The sequence below is a fragment of the Filicampus tigris genome, chromosome 16, assembly GCF_054856515.1.
Source record: "Filicampus tigris isolate MCC_2025a chromosome 16, RoL_Ftig_1.0, whole genome shotgun sequence".
Lineage (NCBI taxonomy): Eukaryota > Metazoa > Chordata > Actinopteri > Syngnathiformes > Syngnathidae > Filicampus > Filicampus tigris.
Genome location: NC_141232.1, coordinates 15,743,355 through 15,765,912, shown reverse-complemented (window position 1 = coordinate 15,765,912; position 22,558 = coordinate 15,743,355). Strand labels below are relative to the sequence as shown.

General features: G+C 40.3%; 1 protein-coding gene across 2 annotated transcripts; it reads right to left on the bottom strand.

Moving 5' to 3' along the window:
• Nucleotides 1-5,349: 5,349 nt before the first annotated feature.
• Nucleotides 5,350-19,754, bottom strand: cdc42ep1b (CDC42 effector protein (Rho GTPase binding) 1b). 2 transcript variants are annotated; one of them, XM_086056744.1, is made up of 5 exons: nt 19,611-19,754; nt 14,082-14,113; nt 13,663-13,858; nt 9,344-9,876; nt 5,350-6,293 (listed from the first exon to the last, which is right to left on the bottom strand). In XM_086056744.1, exons 4-5 carry the CDS (start codon nt 9,789-9,791, stop codon nt 5,692-5,694), a joined length of 1,050 nt encoding a protein of 349 aa, XP_085912870.1. In that variant the 5' UTR covers nt 9,792-9,876; nt 13,663-13,858; nt 14,082-14,113; nt 19,611-19,754; the 3' UTR covers nt 5,350-5,691. The 2 variants fall into 2 exon arrangements, with proteins under 2 accessions (XP_085912870.1, XP_085912871.1); XM_086056745.1 differs by lacking the exons at nt 13,663-13,858; nt 14,082-14,113 and having other exon boundaries at nt 19,611-19,741.
• Between the last annotated feature and the right edge of the window lie 2,804 nt (nt 19,755-22,558).

Here is a 22,558-nt window from a genome sequence, read left to right as displayed (position 1 = left end):
TCTTTGTCAAAGCACATCCATATTACCAACAAAAAATATTCAAAATTATAGAAAAATATAATCGTCCAACTAGTCATAACTCTGTACCCTTAGACTGTTCAAAACAACAAACAATTATTCAACTTAAGGACCCAGGTATTCCGCCATGACGTCCCAATTACGTCACACAGCGACGCCCTACGCATGACGCTTCAAAACCCAGAAATAACAACGTGCTCGGTTTGACAGTGGCGAGTTGTGAATGATAGGCGGATGATGGAGAAAAGTTTGTGGAAAACGGAGTTATAGAATACTACTATGGAATGGAAAAAAAATGGTCCGACGTTGGCCATATCCCACATGCCCAAGCCCACCGATGGATGGCCAACCAACAAAACACATGCAGACAGACTGGGTGGACAAACGGCTCGAGGTACGGGTGTGCTAATGTGCGTATGGGATTAGGTTGGCGACACTGTTCTCCGCGCAGCACCTGACGGAGGCACTCCGTCACACTGCCTTTCGCCCATTGCCAACTGGGATAGGCTCCAGCACCTCCCTGCGACCCTGTACAGGATAAGCAGTTTGGAAGATGACACATGACACATATTAGGGTTGTCAAGATACTAATATTTCAAACTCGATGTCGACATCCGAGTAGAATATTTGATACTCTATACCATTTTCGAAACCGCTCTCCTGACTGCCAGTTTGGATCTGGAAGTCCCACAGGATCTTGGCCTGCTTGTTCTCTAAAAAAGTTGAACATGATTTCTTTATTGGTTGTTCACGTAACTATGATATACCATCACAAAACCATAAATATACCACACTTGAAACAAGCACATGCAAATGTCTCTTTAAATGGTGGGGGTATTTGTTAGGGCCAACACAACAATCGATCAGTGACCCGATCAAGCAGTCCAGAGTCCTCTTGGGATTTTCCATCACCGTCCTGGGTAGGGGTCACATCACCAGCAACCTGGCTTAGCCTATTGCAAGACAAGAGGGAAAACAGCGAGCCATCCACTTTGCAAAGACCACCCAATGGGCCCAGTATCACGCAGGGAGAAATTGCAGCACAACGTATATCGGTGAAAAACTCACAGCTTTGGAGCACGTTCGCCAGCTTCCAATACACAATCATCTGGTCAGGGAGCAGCAATGGTCATCCACTGCTTCTGACACGTCAGGGCCTGTGGCAGCAACCACACATCCATCCTGCCTGCTGTATTTTTAAAGGAAAGGGAGGTGTGTTTCCCTCAATTAAAATTGGCCAATCTGGCCATCTTGCAACACTCTATTGGCTGAAGTCCTTCAGTCCAGGTGTCTCCAGACACCTAAATTAGGTCCTGTTGTTCCAGTAATGCAATTAAACCTACATGCAAAGAAACTCAAAAACCCACAAAGCAACCGACTGACTATCAAAGAAACAAAATAACACATTAAAATAGCATTACAATTATCAAACAACTGACCAACTATAACCAGGATAGTATAACTATTAGACCTCTAATCCATATTTGCTACAGATGTTCCGTTACACTATTCCTGCTACCTGGTTATGCCACTCCATGTATGCTTTGCCAGCCAGTATTTTACACCCTGCTGTGATATGCTACACCGTCCCTGGGGATTCTTTGCAGTATGCACAGCCTACACCTGGGATCCTGTCTGATGTGGTATACACTGTCCTCTCTTGATCTTGTGTTTTGGGCCTGTTCTTGTGCTGCCATGATTAGCGCCTCCATGTTGTCGTTCAGTCCAGCCTTTTGCAGCTAGTGGTATGTTTTCCCGTTGTCAGACAATTCTTCAATTTGACGGTGATACATGCTGTGCCGGGCTTTCCATGACAGTCCATGTGGCTCCTTCTCCTTACTGGGTTTCTGTTGCCTGAGGCATTCACTAAGCAGTTCATCCCTGGGGGCCATCATCTTGATGTATTTTTAGAGACCTGTTGTTTCCTCTTGGATAGTGCCCTGGACTAGTTGACGGCCCCACTCCTTCCGCTGTGTACAGCCTTAGGTTGCTGGATTTGCGGTCAAATCAAGTCACGTTTATTTATATAGCCCTTAATCACAGAAACGTTGCCTACAGTTGACAAATATTAGCGATATTCCCTGATCTTAACCCCGGGGAGGGCAAGGAAAAAAATCTAGAAAAAAACATCTGGGGAAAAATGAGAACCCTCCATGCATTGTAAGAAACTTTCTTGTCATCATGTCAGTAGCTTGCATCTCTTCCACTAGCCAGGGAATTATGCCAGCAGGCTATCTGATTACTGGCAAGGCATAGGACCTGTATCTTATTCTGGCCATTCATGTGAATGTTTAGGATCTGCCTCACCCTCCTTAGGTATTTGGCGATGGCCACCCTCCTGGTTGCCTCATCGTGATTGTTATTTACCTGTGGAGTTCTAAGATATTTGTAGCTTGTCCAGCAAATCTGCTATGCTACATTCAGGTAGTTCAATCCCTTCGGGTTGTGATTATCTTCCCTCGCCTAGATATAATTCGCTCACACTTATCTAGTCCGAATGACATTCGAATGTCATTGCTGTATATTGTTGTGAGGTGAATCAGGAAGTTGATGTCATGCTCGTTCTTAGCGTACAGCTTGATGTCATCCATGTATAGGAAGTGGCTGATCGTTGTTCCACTTTTGAACCGATATCTGAAACCACTCTTGGTTATGATCTGACTGAGTGGCTTCAGGCCTATGCAGAACAGCAGTGGGGACAGAGCATCTCCTTGGAATATTCCACATTTGATATTCACCTGTGCAACTGGCTTTGAGTTGGCCTCCAGAGTTGTAGTCCACAACCTCACTGAGTTCTTGATAAAGTCTCCTAGAATCCTGTTGATGGTATACAGTTCCTAGTATTCTAGTATCCATGTGTGCGGCAAAGAGGTCATAGGCTTTCTTGTAGTCAAACCAGGCAGTGCACAGGTCAGTACTTCTGGCTTTACAGTCTTGGGTGATTGCCCCGTCAAGTTGGTGTTTGGCACCTCTGGTGTTATTACCAATGCCTTTCTGTGCTTTGCTCATGTAATGATCCACATGCCTACTTATTTTGGCTGCTATGATGCCTGATAAGAGCTTCCATAAGGTGCTGAGACAGGTCGGTAGTTTGATGGATTTGCTCCCTTCTGAGGGTCCTTCATGATGAGGACTGTCCGACCTTTGGCTAGCGATTGTGAGTGGGTCCCTGATGTTAGCAGCTGGTTCATTGGTTCTACCAGACGTTTATGGTGAACAGTTAGCTTCTTAGGCCAGTAGGCATGAATCATGTTGGACTCTGGTGCTGTCCAGCTCTTCATCTTTGACACTGTTGCTTGGATATATGCCACTGTTATGATGACTGCTACGACGGCTGATGAAGCTACGCTTAAACTCGTGTCAACTCCCAGGAGGGAGACGGCGGCTTGCAGCGAGCAGCAGGGCAGGCAGATTGGATCTTTATACCCCCACCCCCTTCCCTCCCCGGCTGAAGGTAGGATAACGGGACGGCTAATAGCAAGAACTAGCTTCAGGCCGTTAAAACAAGAGGTGTTAGCACAACAACATTAGCTCCTTACTGTCCGCCAGCGTGTGGAGGTGAACATGAGTCTGCGTCTTCATGTTGCGTGCGGTGTCCGACACTGCTTTCAGCCGCCACCTTCTGCCTGATTGAAGCGGCGTGACAATGAGGTAAGCGCTCATTAAATAAGCGCTAACGTTCAGCAAACAAAAAGTTCCAGCGAGACTGACTGTACAGCCGAGTGTGGCCACATTGGAAAGTGCCATTTCGGCTGTTACGTTCCAAATTGGACGGCGTGTTGTCGGTCGAAAAACTGGGGCCATTCCTCATCTAAATAAATGTGCATGTCTACTCATTCCCACTTCAGTCTCTGTAAATATCCTGACTGGTGTTTAATGCCTTGCCCGTCCTAACCATGATCAGAAAAGAAGCAGTGTTTTTTTTGTTTTTGTTTTTTTTTGTTTTAAAGCAAAGAAGCAGTATGCGCTCATCCCAGCATAAAGCTATGTAGCTCTACTCACTTCCACATTTCCTCATTCTCATATAAATCAGCCACGGAGAGGTTAATCCTTTTGATATGTTGAAGTGGGCATTAGTAGCGATAGCCACATAGATTTTGGTGCCAATTGATCGCCGTTTTTGGACGTTATAAGCAATGAAAGTACAATGATTTCCAATGGAGAGTTTGGAATCGGTTCCTCCCGTGACTCCGGCAGAACAAGGATAGAACGGTAGGGGGCGCGGCCATTGGCCTAATTAATGAGAGGCGTTATTCATGGAGTTACTTCTTTCCTAATTCCTCCAAAATGAATGGATAAAACTCTTTTCATTTTCCTGATCAAAAAATATATAAAATGAACTTGTTAGTGAAAACATGGCCATCCGGCCCCACCGTCCCTTTAAATGTTTTTAAGTTTTTTACAGAATCAAATGCACCTTGAGGTATAACTAGTTTATTGTGTTTAGACTATCACCTTAAAACATTATACTCATCGGCCTTTACTTCTTCAGAAATCCATTTCAAATTTCCGAATGCAAATCTTCTTTCAGGGCCTGTTTTTTTGGAGGGTCACCCTGTACTTATCACTGTTTTGTTGACATCATTCAGTAGTGATTCTGACGGCACTTTCTTTAGCCTTGGCGAGCAGGAGGTAGTTTAGTTCCCCCATGACTTAATGATCTTCTCTCTCAGGGCAATCACTCTTGTGTTGAGCTGTTCTGCTATTCTGTGGGGATAGGAACCCACTTTCGATGTTTGGGGGTGATGGCGAAACCATCCCCCTTATGACCTTGTGTCCTGACTCTTATTTGCCAGAGCATCTTTGTACCACAGATGAAGCAAATTGTACCTCACCCATGCCTCCCGCATCCTCTGTATGTATACTCTCTCACTAGGGTTACTACCATAGTAGCGCTCCATCAGTACCTTGTTTTCTGCCCTGCTCCATGAATGCCTCGCTCTTGTTCCAGTCGTCCATTTCTCACCAGTGTGTCGTGGATCCCCTGGAACAGCTGGAGCAGAACTTGTTGACCCGGGCGACGTCCGAGCTGGTATGACCATATCGTTATTTGTGTCATTTATCCGAGGTATCGGCACATAGCATGAAGGATCTTGCCTAAGGACTCAACTGGATATTACCGTTTGCCAGTATATTCAACTGTTCTTCTTAAATATTCTGTGGTTGTGATGGTTAAATAAATGCCAATGATTTATTCACATTAAAAAAGGCTAACATAGGTTTGGACATTTTAACCCAAGGATTAATGCAACATACTGTTAGAGAAAAGTAAAGCAGTACTTTACTAAACCAGTAAGCAAAAATTTTGTAAGGAAATGTATTAAACCAACAACAATTTGGAATATGTTTTTATTTGTGTTTCTTTTGTTATAACAGTAAACGTATCAACGGAATATCTCTACTAACATTTTTCACAAGAACACAATGCACATAATGTGTTTAAATGTTTAAAGCCCAATTTTTGTATAAATTGCTGGCATTTGCTATTCCTAAAGTATGCAAAGTGAAATATGTGAATCCCTTTTAGTACCTTTACACCTATCTTAATCTCTAAACCAGGTATTTACAAAAAAACAACAACAACAAAAAACCCAAAACGAAACTATTACAATCGCTTAAATAAGTTTTATAAAATGGTGGCAGAAACATTATTGCAGAGCAGATAGTCCTCATCTACACTTTGATTTCTTCTTCCTCTTCAGAAAACATGTACGGCGTTTTGGAAAGAGGAGGACTCAGCGTTGTGACGGACCCTCCACCATAATGTCGAGACAGCACATCAGCTGCCCTCTGGAAGCGCTCTGACTCCATGGCAGATTCCTGTTTGGGGGGGGACCTTGGAGGGGATTTGGAAGATGCAGCAACTGACCTCCTGTCCTCCTCTGTCCAGCTGCTACTACAAGACTGCTCCTTACTGTTCACGTTCCTTTTCGATGACCCGCTGCGCACTGAGGAATTTGTGGAACTCACAGCGGGGCTCACAAATTTCTCTGTTAGAGACCTGTCATCCTCTTCCTCCTCACCAGGATCATTTTTCTCTTCTTCCTCAGTTGCGGCAACCTGGCTGGCCACCTGGAGGTAGCTGGGGTTGTCAAACAAGCCCAGAACCTCGGTCATCAGGGAGGGGCCGAGGTCCAATGTGAACGAGGTGAGAGAGTCTGACCGGGTCAAGGTCTTGCCGTTTCGTTCTCGCACAGACACTCTGAGGTCTCCATCTAGAAACGGTCTGTCAAGGCGAGAGAAGCGTGGCAGAGTGGCAAATCCAGATTGGATACCTGCACACACACAGGAAAACCCAATTAGATGTAACACGGAAACATCTCATAACTTGACAGATATCTATCTACATCTAATGAAAGTATTTTTTATTACTTTTTATAAAAACTACAACTAGTTTATCTTCCTGGGTGCTTTATTCTTCCGAATTGCTAAGTTTTGACACATTCATTTATTATTAAGCCAATGCTATAAAATATCCAAGTGTTCTTGAGTGTTTCAAATATGAACACCCAAATGATCTGGACATAAAACATTTATTGGTGGTCGTAAAATTAATTCTATCTGGATTTGGAGATGGAAAGGGGTGCACTTAAAAATAAATTGATACGTCTTTCAAATTGTTTCCAGACAGTGGCAGTATCCCAATTCACAACTCAGTCAGTTACTTGTTATGTAGGATAAGTCGTACTGCATTCTATAGAGAACTAACCACCATTTCGCAAGTAAGGTAATACAGGTGGTGCAGTATGTGAATGAAAATAATGAATATGAGTAAGAGAAATAGAGGTCAAATAGAATAATCCTGAAGAAATTCACTGTCTAGAATGAGGACTTTTGTCAAAGAGCCTCTATTGTTCTAAATTAAATATATAAGCAACTGATTCATTACAACAAAAACATAAATGTTTAACTGGATAGTTTGGCTCTATTTTTTTCGTTAGAGCATAACATAAAACCTTTCCATACATATACATTAGCTGTAGTTTTGCTCCAAAGATTCATCTTATAGGCTACTGTATTAAAAAAACTAAACAAACAAAAAAAAACCCCAATAATAAACATAGAGAGAAATAAATAGACCTTCTGATGAATACCGATTCATAGATACATTCTTAATGTTAAAAACAACACAAACAATATGTCATCATCATGCCTCAGTTGACTAAAGCTTAATGCCGCATAAGTTATCTGTCGCAAATTCTTTTGGAGTTGTTCATGATAAATCTTGGAAAAGAAAGGGGATTTCCAGTGGATTATCTGCATACTGCTCCAAGGAGATTTCTGATCGGTTAGCATGTAAAAGGCCCATGTTGTGCATGCAGAATTGCAGAAAGTACCACATAGACGTAGATTGCAAGTACAAGGCAATGGTCATAAAGTATGCAGTGTTTCTTTATCCTGCAGCAGCTGTGTGTTTTTGTTAACAGGCATAACTGTACAGGTGTTGTCTCTGTGATTTGTGATGAGTCAAAAGGAGAACCAGAAGTTTTCTGGTTGTCCTGGAGGATTGTGGGAATGGTGTTGAAAGGGGGCCAATTTAGTGCCCCTCTTTGTGTGTGTGTGCGTGTGGGTGTGTGTGTGTTGCTGACATTTATTGTCCTGTTTTTGTATGCAGCTCTTTATGCTGTTTGCTCTGCTGGATGGTGAATGGCAAGAGCAGCATCAAGCAAGAGCTGCACATATACTACAGTAGATTTTTGTATTTATTGCCATTTAACATATAGTGTTGGTTGGATGAATGGATGAATTGAATTGTTTGTAATCTTTCTTCAGTTTAGTACCTTGACTTACAAGTTGAATTTGTTCATAACCCAATTTACTTGTACGTATATCAAATCAATGTTCCCCATTGAAATTAATTGAAAGGCCATTAATCAAGTCCGAACCCCCCCTAAAACCATCAAAATATTAAGAAAAATGACACTGCAGTACATTGAATAAAAACTAAAACAATAATAACAACCAATTCAGGGTGTCACCCGCCTACTGCCCAAAGACTGCTGGGATAGGCTCCAGCACGCCCGTGACCCTTATGAGGATAAGCGGTACAGATAATGGATGGATGGATGGACAATAATAACAGCAAATGTAAATGAATAAACTATGTACTGTACAATTCAGTTCATCACCAAAAATGACGAACTGACGAATGACAGACGGGTACCCTGGCTGCTGATGGATGACTATTGACGGCCCAGCAAAATTTAGCAAAATGCCCACCTCCGATATTATGTATGTGTAAAATAAACACGAAAGTGCATTGGTGACTGTGGTGCTAATTGCACCCATGAGAGGGCATTACAGTCCTTAAAGTGGAAGTCAACCTAAACAATTATTTGCAAGGATATGTTCTGTGCAGGCCCACTAGTTGAAACAAGGCATTCTGATAAATATTACGTTTGTGGAATACGAGTTAATCCACCCGTTTGTAGGCATCTCTGGGGGTGGCCATTTTGTCACTTCTGTCAACTGAAAATTACATCACAGTTGCTCAGGGCTAAGGTAATGACCAATCACGGCTGACCTGTTTTCTGAAGATGAGCCATGACGTGAATGAGCCGTACATAACGGGTAAATAAATATACTGCCACTGCCAAAGTCATCATTCTCACCCGAGCGTTCACTCTAAAAACAGTAAAAATAACACAATTTGGGGTAAAAAATGGACCATAGACAAATTGGGTCAATTTGACCCACTTTCTTGCATTGTTTTGTACAAAATAGTCCATTTTTTGGGATGCTTTGTACAAAACTACCCATTTTTCGGGTTGTTTTCTGCAAAAACAACCAAGAAAATTGGGTAAAATTGACCCATATTGTGGATCGGTCCATTTTTGACCCAAAATTGTGTTATTTTTAATCCAACTCTTTTAGAGTGTTGGTTAAATTGTCCACCGCTACTGTATTTTTAATTGATTGTACATACCAAAAAATACAGCATCAAACCGGTAACATTTCGTGTTTGACAAATTTCAAATATGAACAAGACATGCTACCAACATAGCAGCCTTGGCTAACGTCTGCTAGTACACAGTGCACAATGTATATACAGCTGCTTGTCACATGCGCATTAATTAGGGGTATAACAGGGAGGCAAGGGTGGGGTGGTGGTTGATGAAGTGAGGCTACATTCAAATCTTGCTAGCAGCTTAAACATCACAGGCGGCAATTGCTCCATTTTGCTTAACTTCACTCAAGCATATCTGAAGCCAACAAAAGTTGAATGTTTCTCATTTCATTTTTGACTCAGATGATCACTTTGCATAAATGCTTCACAGAGCCCCCATCCTACATCAGAAGTGGGAGACACACGGCATGATCTCACCATATGAGCAGATGGCGCTATCTGTTGAGCTGATGGAATTTGGGAGCGTCACCCTCTGCACACACCCATTGGGAGAATCAAGGTTGAGTTGAGGCAGGGAGACGGCATTCTTGATGATGGGTGAGATGTCTGGCGGTGGGGACGAAAAGTCCCGGAGTTCCCCCCGTGGCCCAGAATTCTTCCGTATGTGCCTAAAGGTGCGTGTGAAGAAGCCCGTAGATTTGGAGCTGTTTGACGAGTCGGGGCTCCCTGGCTCTCTGACGCCTCCGTAGTTGCTAAGAAAAGAGGTGTCGCCAAACACGTCTCCGCCACGGCCGACGTGCATTGTGTGTCGGAAGTCGCCCAGTGGCGGGCTGATCATGTCCACGGAGAGGTCGCTCTTGAAACGACGTCTCTCCTGGGAGCCAGACACAAGGCCCTTAATCCCCGGAAGTTTTCCAAGACTCATAGCTGTAAATGTCTCTTTAATTTCTATACAGAAATCCCCGAGTCGGTTTAAAAAATGTTTACTTTCGAATTCCAAATTTGCTCCACTGTGGAAAAAGAGAGAAAAATGAAATGAATAATGTGATAAAGAGACAAATGTAATAATCCATAGTACCAGTAGACTCTTTCATCCATAATATTTTCCCATGTTGAATTGAATGATACCTGAATGGAATTGGAGTCAAACTATATCTGTTCCTTTCGAATCAGCGTTTGTGAGTAGCTTTTTAGCCAATTCTCTACTTGCTACAAGTTGTGATTCATGTGGCAGTTGTGGATAAATTCATTTGGTTTCTCTTCTACACTTTTTTTAATCCTTAAACTAATTCTATCCCAATGACATATATGTCATTTAATATTTATATGTCATTACACAGAGGTTGTGAAAAAGTCTGGTGCTGAACGAGTTTTAATTGCAATATACACGTTATGATTCATGCCTACTATGCACAGGTACATCGCGTCACTGTGACTTTTATGAATGTTGCATTGCCTGTGGAACTTTGATTGTTACCTAGCATTAGCATTACAATAGTAGTCCAGCTTTGAATTATTTACATCTGGGATGGGCAACTTAAATGATGGAGAGGGGCACAATTTGTCATCAGTGCTACTTGGGGGCCCCATAGGACCACCACACTTCCTAACTAGATGTATGGCAAATATTTTAAATATGTGTAAGATACCTGCATATGCGTCAAATATTTGCATTTTTCATAATGCATTTCTAAATGCATGCACAAAAGATTCACTATTCAACAACAAAAGGTTTGAACCAAACAACAAAATAACTTTTTTTTCCATTCATTTCCCAGTGCAAAGGGCTCCCTTGCATAAATACGATTCAAGGAAGGCACAAAATTGCTCAACAGCAAACCAACGTTGACATTTTGGGCATTTATTTCACAAAAATCAACTCACAAAATGTTTAGGTTACTGAAGTGCTATCTTTGTCCTGCGTGTCATTCCAATTCGGCAAAAAAATCTATATATATTAGGCCTACTCATGTTTTAGTATGGGGCAATATAAGACCCACAGTAAGCACAACTAAGACATGTAAATGGTAAATGGGCTTTCACTTGTATAATGCTTTTCTACCTGAGGTACTCAAAGTGCTTTAACACCGTTTCCTCATTCACCTACTGATGACGCAGCATTAGGAGCAACTGGGGGTTCAGTATCTTGCTCAAGGATACTTTGACACTGTCACAATGGTTGGGGATCAAACCATCAACCTCTGGGTTGGGAGACAACAACTCTCCGACTGAGCCGTGCTGCCCACATGTCTGCCATCTAGTGGTGAACTGTCATATTACAACATAAAACTATACAGTGGAACCCTACAATTCACGGGGCATAGGGCCAGGGCTAACCCACAAATAGTGAAAATCCGCATATAATTGACACCCAATGAAATGCATTAGAGAGAAAAAGAATGAAATATCCCCCCAAAAATACTGGGAAAAAAATATGCGAAGGATGGCATGCTGCAAGTATTCAGGGGTCGACTGTACAAGAGGAAACATGTTTTTAATTAACAACCCTCACACAAATTGTTATTATTTTAAATTAATCAAGGGCCCACTCAGAGCGCGGGCTGCCAGTTGCCAATCCCTGATTTAAATCAATGCTGATTAACAATATCTCACATTCATATACTACAGAGAATGAAATACACAAATGAAATATGTTGAATACTACATACATTAAATTGCATGACGGACTATGCTATTGCGGTCCTTCTATTTTGCCTAAAATTGTTTTGTTTTAAAAGGCAGGAGGTTGCTAAATATTTTTTTTTCAAATTGGTTTGCATGCTTTTATTTAAGAGCAGCCTATGGTGATTCAGACTAGACCTGCTCAGAGGAGGGAAAGTCACAGGGCAGCAAACTATCAGTGTGATGGTTGCTGCACTAAGATGATTGAAAACACGTTATATTTTCAAAACGATGACAATCAAACAAGACTGAAACACTGACTAATATATTATTGATAAATCATTTTATTATTTTTTATTCAGCTTTAGTCTTTCTGAACAGGCACACAATGTGGGGAATACAGTATTATTTTATTGAATTCCTAAAGTTTGTACTTTGCACCTCATATTTTTCACTAGCATTCCTCATGTAAGTAAAAATGTTACGTTAACTTAAAGCGGAAGTCAACCTAAACATATTTTTTTGTAGAACATGTTCCCAGCAGGCCCACTAGTTGAAACACGGCATTCTGATTAATTTTGCGTTTGTGGAATATAAGATAAGCAGCAAAATGCACTCGTTTTTAGTCATCTCCGGGGGCGGCCATTTTGTCTTCTGTCGACTGAAAATGACATCACAACTGCTCACAACGACCAAATCACGGTCAGCTGTGATTTGTCGTTGCAAAATTAATCAGAATCCCGTGTTTCAACTAGTGGGCCTGCTGGGAACATATTCTTGAAAAAAATATGTTTGGGTTGTCTCCCGCTTTAAGTACCTTTTCAGATAAATTGTATATGATGAAGTAGTTTATATGCAACATACTTTTTATTTTTACTTTATCATGCTTTGTTAAGAAGACGCTAATTGTACTCGGCTACATTGAGCATTGCTATTTGTATATTACATGTATTTATTATTGCTAGCATGACCTACTGTCATTTGGTCAGAGAGACAAAAAGTTCACCAGTCAAACAGAGCCATGATGACCACACACAAAGGCAAAGTCTTCCTAGTGACTCATTTTCGTAAAACATGACAGAAATCTCTATTTACCGTACACATAATCTCCAGCTCTCTCATAAGCATTTTCATATTTTCATATAGAAAATGGTCGACTCGACCACGTAAAAGAACAGCTATCGCATGTGTCGTCTTTGTCTGCAGGAAAATATTGGCATTTCAGCCGACAAGAACTCCACATGAGCATGAGGCTGTCTTGGTCTGCGTTTGCCAAATGTAATGCTCATTGGAGTAAAACGGGAGGCTCAACCACAGCATGGGAATGCAAATTGCAGTTTCTCCGACCCTATCAAACATTTTGGAGTTTCTCAATGTAGAAAGGTTGTGCTCATTTGAAAACGGCATGTAGAAAAGCAATCCACAACGTATGCACAACACTAACTATAAAATTTGAAATTGGCAGAACTCAAATTGTTTTTGAGCAATGACACAAATGTCATTATTGATAATAAGTGTGAGGGAATTCACCTATTAAAATTCAATATCTGTAAATTATATAATTATACAATGAATCGTCTCTGACAGTTGAGGCTATTGTGCTGTTTCACAACTGTAAACAAAGAATGTTAATTTAAGACCATTTACTGTGGCTGAATTTGCCTTAATTTTTGTTATTTTATTTTTAAAAAATGTTTTAAAGGGATTTTGCTGGGCAATATTTATATTTGCATATGCCAATTGTCAATGTTTGTCTATTTGATGTTAACGCCCTAATTGAAGAATAAATTAATCAAAAGTTACCCACCAATTACTCAGTAGTGGAGTCATTCCTCCTCAAATACTTACTTCCTGTTACTCAAGTAATTATATGGAGGACTATGTTTAACTTCTACTTGAGAGATAATTTTCTAAAACAACAGTACTCTCAAGTACCCTTTTTAGCTACTCTACCCACTTCTGCTTCCATCTTAGCACTAATTGGGAAGAATTAGCCAAGAACCTAAGTATATGCTAACCATACTGTATGCGCTCATTTATTCCTTGCGTCATCTATATTTAACAGAAGCCACATTGATCTGTTAATCAGACTCCTGCCCATTTATTCTACAAGGCGGTTTTGAAGAAAGTCATTCTCAAAGCATGGCACTGTCGCCCGAGGTCATGTCGCTTACTGGCAGAGGGTCCCTTGTGTTCAAAAGATCTTCCCTTCCTGAGAGAATCTTGTGTGTGTCATTCAGCATCCAGCAGGCTGGATCCAGCGTCATGCATCATCTGCTACTGAAGAGGTTTATCCATGTGTAGCACCATCCTGTCACCAAGTCGCTTTGTCTGCTCTTTCCTGGAAGTCTTTCAGCCAAGAATGCCAGACTTTTGAGAAGAAGAAAAAAGTTGGCAGTGGTAATTCAACTGTGAAAAAGACACGCAAGAAAAGCGACAATCCTGTATCTGTTCTGACTGAGTCTCCCTGGCAGAAAGATAAGGCTTCTTTGGGATTGTCCGTGCGTTGGATTAGCTCTTAATACCTTCTGTCTACCACCCCCCCCCAACTGTGACTCCCTCACTTGCTCTCTGCCGTCTTCAATCCACTTACTTCTCTGATGCTTTCCAGGTAGAGGGGCTCTTCTGTTTTTCATTCAGCCAACAAAGGGAACATAAACAGAAAGAGCAGATTTACAAACTAATAGAAAACACGCACGGCATGTCCAGCATATGGTCAGGATGAATGCTGGGAACATTTTCACCCATCCTATTGTCCAAGGATACAACATGTGTCAGGAATTTGGACGTTCCTGCCCCCGTGATGAAAAAAGTCCCACGCTAAAAAAGCAGTTAAAATGCAACCATTTTTTTATGGAGAGGACAATATTTTGTAGAAAAATAGACCAATGAACTATAGTGATTTTTTTAGCTTTGTTTTGAATTGCAGATAGAATAGCACTCTTTTTATAGCTGATATGAATAAAAGCCATAGACAACCAATAGGGCTACTGTATCTGCGTGCTTGAAACTACACACTGTCAGATATAGGGTACACAATATGAGTCTATTTCTCCCAGACTTCACGGTACAATCTAGGTACATAATTTGGACTAAAAATCAACGGGCATGTACAGTATTTATCAAACTGTTAAAGAGAAGAGTTAAGGGTGAAGTACCAGTCAAATGTAACCCTAAAGATATAATTGAGACACTTTTTTGTAAAGTATGTGACAATTTGCTTCAAGAAATGTGGATAATAACAGAGTTTATGCTTTTGCCTTTACATACCACCACAATGGATCAGTTTGGACCAGTTGTGCTGTTATTTAAAGACAGGATTTTGCTGCTTAACTTAATAAAAATGCTGTGTTTCAACTAGTGGGCCTGCTGGGAACATATTCTTGAAAAAAATATGTTTGGGTTGATTTCCCTCTTTAAGCTTGAATGCATACTGTGCTGCGATCCTTTTTAAACCTTTTTTTTTTTTTAATTTGACAGTGTTATTGAAGCTTGATAACACTCTGTCGACAGTACAGTGTGCAAAAAACAATGTTTTGCGCTGACAAACTCAAAATTGTTATTCAACATTCGATATTTCCAGTTTGAAAATGAGAATGTCTCTCCTTCCTCCATTGCCGTTTCTGTGTTATGGTATGGACGTGACACTATATATATGTTACGTCACTCCCTCAGATGGAAATGTGAAGGTGAAGACTCCCGCAATTCCTCACTATGTTCAAGATGTAAATACCAGCATTTCCCTTTCTTACATGTTACATAGTGTACAGTTAATTGTTGATGGCCCTTTAGTGAGTACTTTGGTGTAAGGGATCAAGTGTCCTCCTGTATTTTATTATTCATTAACTATTAGTTTTGTTGCATGCACAAATAATCTGTGAGAGGTTACCGTGGCTGAGAAGTATGTGCTGTTTATTTACGTCTTGTCAAGACTTGCTCAGTGCTGCAACCTGTAGGCAGTTTACCGACATGGACAGGGAAAGGTCTTACACTCTGAAATTCTGACGTCACTTTTAGGTTGAAGTTAAGACTCTACGTTCTATGTGGAAGCATTTAGCGTAATTTGTTATTTTACTGTCATCTGATTACTTGATTGGAAAAAGTAATGCATTATATTAGTCATTAGAACATAGAACATTTGCACAGTTTGGAGTAACACGGCACTTAGTAACTTCTCTGGTGTCCTGCGTGTGTTTGTTTTCATATGCGTGTGTGTCCGAGAGTTGTAAGCCTTAATCACGTGACCGCTCCAGGTCAGAGTATTGGATTAATGCCACAAGCAAGTGAAGTCAGTCGAGCTGAAGTTGCTGCCAGTTCAAGATTTAGCACCTTGAGCAAGGTTCCACTCTTACAGGGCACTTGCTCGGACCTTGGATTACTGTTCTTTAAATCTTCAACTAATCCCTCATTTTTCAACCGTGCCAAATTTACAAAAGGGAAACGGCTATTCACTGCCATCGACATGAAGCAATGGTGGTAAATATATGATAGATGTGTCAGCACGGGTATAAGGATGTGGCCATTTATACAGATGAGAGGAACTTAAATGGATTCTAGCCGTTGCCTGCATGACTACTTCTGATCCATGTGAGATTAAGGCCAGTGTGGCATGCGGACGTAGGAGGCAGATAAACATAGGCGAGAGAGACAAACACTACAGTCTGGATAAAAAAAATAACAGGAAGTCCTGCTTACCCACACCAGCCACAACACGCGGTACACCTGAACAATGTAAGGAGATCCAATTCATGAGTTGGCTATGACTTTACAAAGATACCTATAAAACCACCTAACAATGCAGACCTTTGCCAAAAAAATCCTAAACATGTCTATCTGACATGTCTTTGATAAAGAATCAAATTCATGCAAGGCCACTGGGCTCCACTCCAACTCTGTTGGTGGAGACTCATCTGGTTGATGCGGTCTGTGCGACCTAAATGCAAGACTAAAAGTGAGAAGCAGCACAGAATAGTTGCTGCTCCTTTAAGTGACATTGCCAGAGCGATACAAATACCGATTGAACCTAAAAACACACCTTGGGTTGTTTTTGTCAAAGAGTACGGTAATGCAATTTGTGATGTAGCTTTTGTAATGAGCCTCATAATGAAATCCAATGAGCCTCTCATTAGATTGCTGTGGTTAATGAGTCTACATTTACTTGAAAAAAAACAGGATACTGAGAAGAAAGCAATAAAAACAATATTTTCACTCTCAAATGCTGTATTTCAGCCATCTGAAGTCAAATACTACAACTACCGTGTTTCCTGACTGTATTGTTAACGATTTGTTTTCCTCCACGCGGTGATTCAGAAAATCGGCCTCATTAGAAAACAATAAGTCTTGCTCAACGTGTAATTGATCGCTAATTTATAATTGCAGACTTCCATCAACAATCTTGTTTCGCATAAAGCGCATGCATGATTACACAAGCTTAGCAGGCCGGATGTCATCTATCAAGGCCATCAGATAAAAGCATCCGGAGATTCTGAGAAAAAACGTAGCCTACACTATAAAAGTTTTGGAACGGTCAAAAGAGGAATATGAGAGACAACATTTCAGCTTTTATTTCCAGGTTGGGTAAACCAAGGAAAAATCAACAACCAGCGGCAACAGAAATATTTTTGATAGCTGTAAAGCTAGACTGTAAAACAACAGTTGGTAAAATCAGCAACCACCACCAGAGGGAAGAAGTGGAATTCATCCCAAATATTCTGACAGCAATGTAAAGAAATAAACATCCAATCAGATTGGCAGAGTTTCAAATCAGTCAACAAGTGAAGGATTTCTTCAGCGACAATCAGTCTGTTTGCTTGGCTTGGCTTCATTTTCCACCTCACACATGCTGCAACAGTGCACCAAAATGTTTCATTCCATTGTTACTTCTCCTACCGCATGCACATTTACTGTTTTGTATCTCACATGTGGTGTTGTTGCGCTCCAAATTGGAGGATGAGATGACATTAGAGCAATTATAGTCCCAGTGGCTCAAACATCAAATGTCGTGTCCCTCCACTGGACCAGTGGGCCGCCGGTTCTTTTACAGTGCAGCACGAGCTAAATATGGTTGAGGTCAGAAAACACTGATCATTACGCATGGATCCAAAATATAACAAGCACTCACTTTACAAGGATCAACGTGGCAAAACATTTAGTGGCCTACTAGATCTTCATGCGTTTGTGTATAGCAACACAAATCAAATGTCTTATTCTCTAAGGTTACTGCAGTCATTGGAATATTTACTACAGTGGAGCAACAATTTTCCAGATCCATCCACAATTGCTGAGTAGCACAGCCATCAGCAGAAAAAAGCGTGAATGGATTATTGTGGACTTGTCCACATTCATTGTTACAAACTGCCTGCATTTGTCATAAAGATTCATGCATTGATCGTCAAATAAATTAATACATAGATAAGTCAAATGTTGGAAACGTCCTCATCTTACGAGAACGGTAAAAAATCCTTTATCAGGAATCAGGGGCGGAGCCAGAACGTGGTTAGTGGGTGGGCCTGGAAAAATCAGGGTGGGCCTGAATATTTCTCACACCCAGCACGATCCTCCTGTCCTGACACATTGTATATTCAAATAAAATGGCAAACTAAATAATATGAAGTACAGATCTTTGTGAGACAACCGTAATTATGTCATTCTTAATATTCAATCAAATAAAAAAACACAACGAAACACAAATTCAAAAATAATTTAATAATAATTTACAAAAAATGTAAAAGTATATATTTTTTCATGAATCTCACTTTGGTGGGCAGTGTGTCAGTCTGGGTGGCCCTGAGCCACCCAGGCCCACCCATGGCTCCGCCCCTGTCAGGAATGGCAACCAAACTGAATCACTTAGACAAAGTTTCTCAAAAACTTCTGGTGAATAATTTAGCAAACTGACAAACAAAAGTCAATGAAAACAGAACTCGACATATGATGATGTACTGTATGTTAATGTGTAAAGCTGTTTAATGATTTTCTTGAAGAAAAACAACAACTGAATGCACAACCGCAGGAGGCTAAGTAAACCAATCAATCTTCATGGTCTTTTTAATGTTTGCCATCACTCAGTCGTTTAGCCAAGGTTTGGTTTTATAAAAAGGTACTTTTGTCAACAGAGCTGAGTGAACTGCAAACACATACAGCATTTGAATAGTGTGGCCGAACAAAGCGCATATAAGTAAATGCTTCTCCAAATGCCCACCAAGCAAGCATAAACAGTGAGGTGTAGTTCATGAAACCTCAAAGTGGCTGTGGAGGAATGTGGCTGTCAAACTAACGTTTGAAACGTCCGGATAATTGATGCCCATGCACTCAGCAACCTTTAGCATTGCAATTAAACTCACTTGAGCTTCATTTGGAGGTATTAATTTGTGACATATGGTATGATTTTTACTTTGTTGCAGACTATGAGAACACACTCTTTCCCAAATAGGAGATTTCCACAGGCTTCAACTATAGATCATTTTGATTGGTTCCAAACCCTGGCTTGTACTGCCCCTAAAAGAACAAGCGGCAGTTTGTCTGCACAGAGGAGTACGGTACGAGTGCCCTTGCGCTTTTAGCACTTGCATGCCAAATTAGCAATAATCTTGGCGATTCACGTACAATACTTTGTATTAATTACTCAAATGCCTGAAGAAAAGGTAAACATACACAATCATGGCCAGAAAGACAATAGATTGATGGCTTAAGGTTTGATTTTGTTTTTAACTCAGTTACGTAGCTTACGTGTATGTGCATATATGTATAGATACATGTATATATATATATATATATATATATATATATATATATATATATATATATATATACATATATATATGTATATATATATATATATATATATATATAAATATATATATGTATATATATATATATATATATATAAATACATATAGTGCTTTGTTACAGTTATGAAATGCGCTATATAAATAAAATTGTATTGTATTGTATATATATATATATATATATATATATATATATATATATATATATATATATATATATATATAATTGTAACTCTTGTAATTTACTTTTATTGGCATCAGTAGTTGGCATCAGTATTTGTTAGCAAATGATCCTGAAAACATCTTGCATGCATTGCTCTCCTGCATTGTCTTACCTTAAGGTATACTAAAAATCCTTCACAAAGAATGCAATTTCTCCTATTTTCACTGTCCTCCTCCCTGGTTTGTCTATATTCCCGTATGGACATGAAGTTTGCATCAGTGCAGAGCAGCTGCACGTTGGCTATGCTGGTAGCAAGTTGAAAGCGAGCAATGGAGAGGAAGAGGGGGAGGAGTATGAGAGTGTAGGGGGCGGGATGAAAATGATTATGAATGTTACCTCATGAGTTCTCTCTGAGCTTTTCAGCAATACAATATTTGCAATGGTCATTTATTTCAGGTTTTTACTTTTTGTATGACAAACATCTGCCATGATTGGTTAGTATATTATCACAGATTTTAAAGAGAGATCTTGAGTTTTAAGGTAAATAGAGGATTGATGTTATGTTAATGTATATCCTCCATAATGCTGTGGCATGTTTGGTCTGGATGCATCAGATTTCCAAAACTTCTAATCTAGTATATCTATACTCTTCTAAAAAATATTGAAAGTGCATCAGTATTTACATGGAGTCTTGATGATTTCTTAAAAGGAGACAGCTGATAGTACTAGTTTGGAATGTTGTCACCCTTGACCTTTATTCAGTTTCATGACTTCGATCTCTTTGAAAGCTACCATCAGCGTCATCACTCTTTTTTCTCTAGTCATCACCACTCATGAGAGTTATACCATCTTTCATGTGCATGCCACAATGGTCGGTCTGTATGTGTGTGTGTGTGTGTGTGTGTGTGTGTGTGTGTGTGTGTGTGTGTGGTGTACAGGGGTGTGTGCACCTGTGTATCTCCAACACTTCTGCTAGTTATTGTGTTAGTAAAAGCTGAAATATGTCCCTAATCATTTAGTTACCTTAAAAGTAGAGTTGGGCGATACATATCGTCATTGATATCATCGTCAATCTTGCTTTCACGATGTGTAATTTTACATTATCGAGTATTAGTACTGCCTCGAAAATCATGACGAGTCAGTCGACGGCCGCAAAGTATGAGGAAATGCTGAAACCCTCATTCGGCAAATCAGGTTGCATTGACGGCAGAGGAGCAAGAAGTGATAATCATTAGACGAATCAGCGGACAGGACCCAGTCACGTGACTCTGTCCGCAATGCAGCCGCTCTGTTTCAAGTATGGAGTGTTCAGCGGGGAATAATAGCAAGGCGCAAGTCCACGTCGTCCATAGTCTGTAAATGGTTTGAGCTTGACAAAACTGACGTCGGTGCGAATAACATTGCCAAAACGGTCACCGTGAAGAGCAATTCTGTTGCACCACGAGCCATATGGATTCCGAGGAAAACTTGCCGATTGCGCAAGCGCGCTAAACAAAAGCTTAAACACACACACTCAGAAAAGAGTCGCCGAGTTGAACCGACAAATATAAACGCACGCACGCACTCACGCACACACACACACACTCAGTACTTTAGCGAGCATGTCAAACGTGACATCCTGGATGATCGGTTAACATATTTTACACGCTTGTAGTCCGCATCATTCATAACTAGCCTGTTTTCCCAAGGCATCTTGCACAAACTACGACGGCTTATTAGTGTGACGCCAGGATACACCCAAACATGAATAAAGCCACGAGTCTACATATCACAGCGATGAATGAGTGGGAAAATGCAATTTTCGCTAAATTGCAGTTTTGTTATTCAAATTTATTCTGAATACGGTGGCCAATATATGAGAATGGGTGTTATCATGATGACGTCTTTTTTTGCAGCTACTGTAATTAGTTATGCCTTTCTCACTTACTGTCCACACAGTCACATTATAGTGAGGCACGTGGATGCTTTGCCACCACACATTTAGACTGATTTAAAAAGGCGTTGATCTTATTGAGCTGTGCACAGAATATAAAAGAAACTTTAATTTTTTTCCAGAATATGTTCTATGCAATCCCAATAGTTGAAATACGGCAATCTGATTAATATAGTGCTTTTGGAATATGATTCAAGCAGCAAATGCATCCACTTTTCAGCCATCTCATTTTGTCACTTCTGTTGACTGAAGATGACATCAAAGTTGCTCAGGGCTCAGATAATTATCCCTTATCCCAGAGCAACTTTGATGTCATCTTCAGTCGACAGAAGTGACAAAATGGCCGCCCCCTGAGCTTGCTAAAAACGGGTGGATTTCTCATATTCCACAAATGCAATATTAATCACAATGCCGTGTTAAGACTAGTGCGCCTGCACAGAACATATCCTGGAAAAAAATATGTTTGAGTTGACTTCCCTTTAACAGTGAAATATTTGATATTTCACACCAAGTTATTGCTGCTATTGGATTGCTCCAAAACGCTTTTCATACTATTGAAAATGACTTCCAGTTTAATTTTCTTGAGACATGATTTATATTATTGAAAATGTCTTAGTTTCGTTTTCTTGAGCAAAAAATACACAGCGAGAAAATGTTTGTGAAATCTGGATGCTCTAGGTCCTTTTAATTAACAGCAGTGAGCAGGTCAGTGATCTTGCAGTTAAACAGTACACCACTGCCAACTACAACCATAATATAATAATCCTCATCCTCATCTTCATCCTCCTCATCATCACAGCCCATATAGAGAATGACGCACATTCACACCTACGGACTTTTCAGAGGGTTCAATGCACTTTATGTGCAGGTTTTTAATGCGGAAGGAAGTTGGAATACTCAGGAAAAACTCACAAGCAGGGCAAGAACGTGCAAATGCTACACATGAAGGCCGGAGCTGAGATTCAAACCTCCAACCTGACAACTGTGATGCAGATTTGCGAACCCAACTCAACTCAACTCAACTCAACTCAAAATAACTTGACTCAACTATACTGTTAAAGTGCTACAATATAGATAAAACATGCAATTCATTGAAAAAAAAATCATGATGTGATGAGACCTGAGACATTCTGAAATGACTGAAGCATGAGATAAGAGAGATGCAGCATGGACAGAAGATTAAAAAA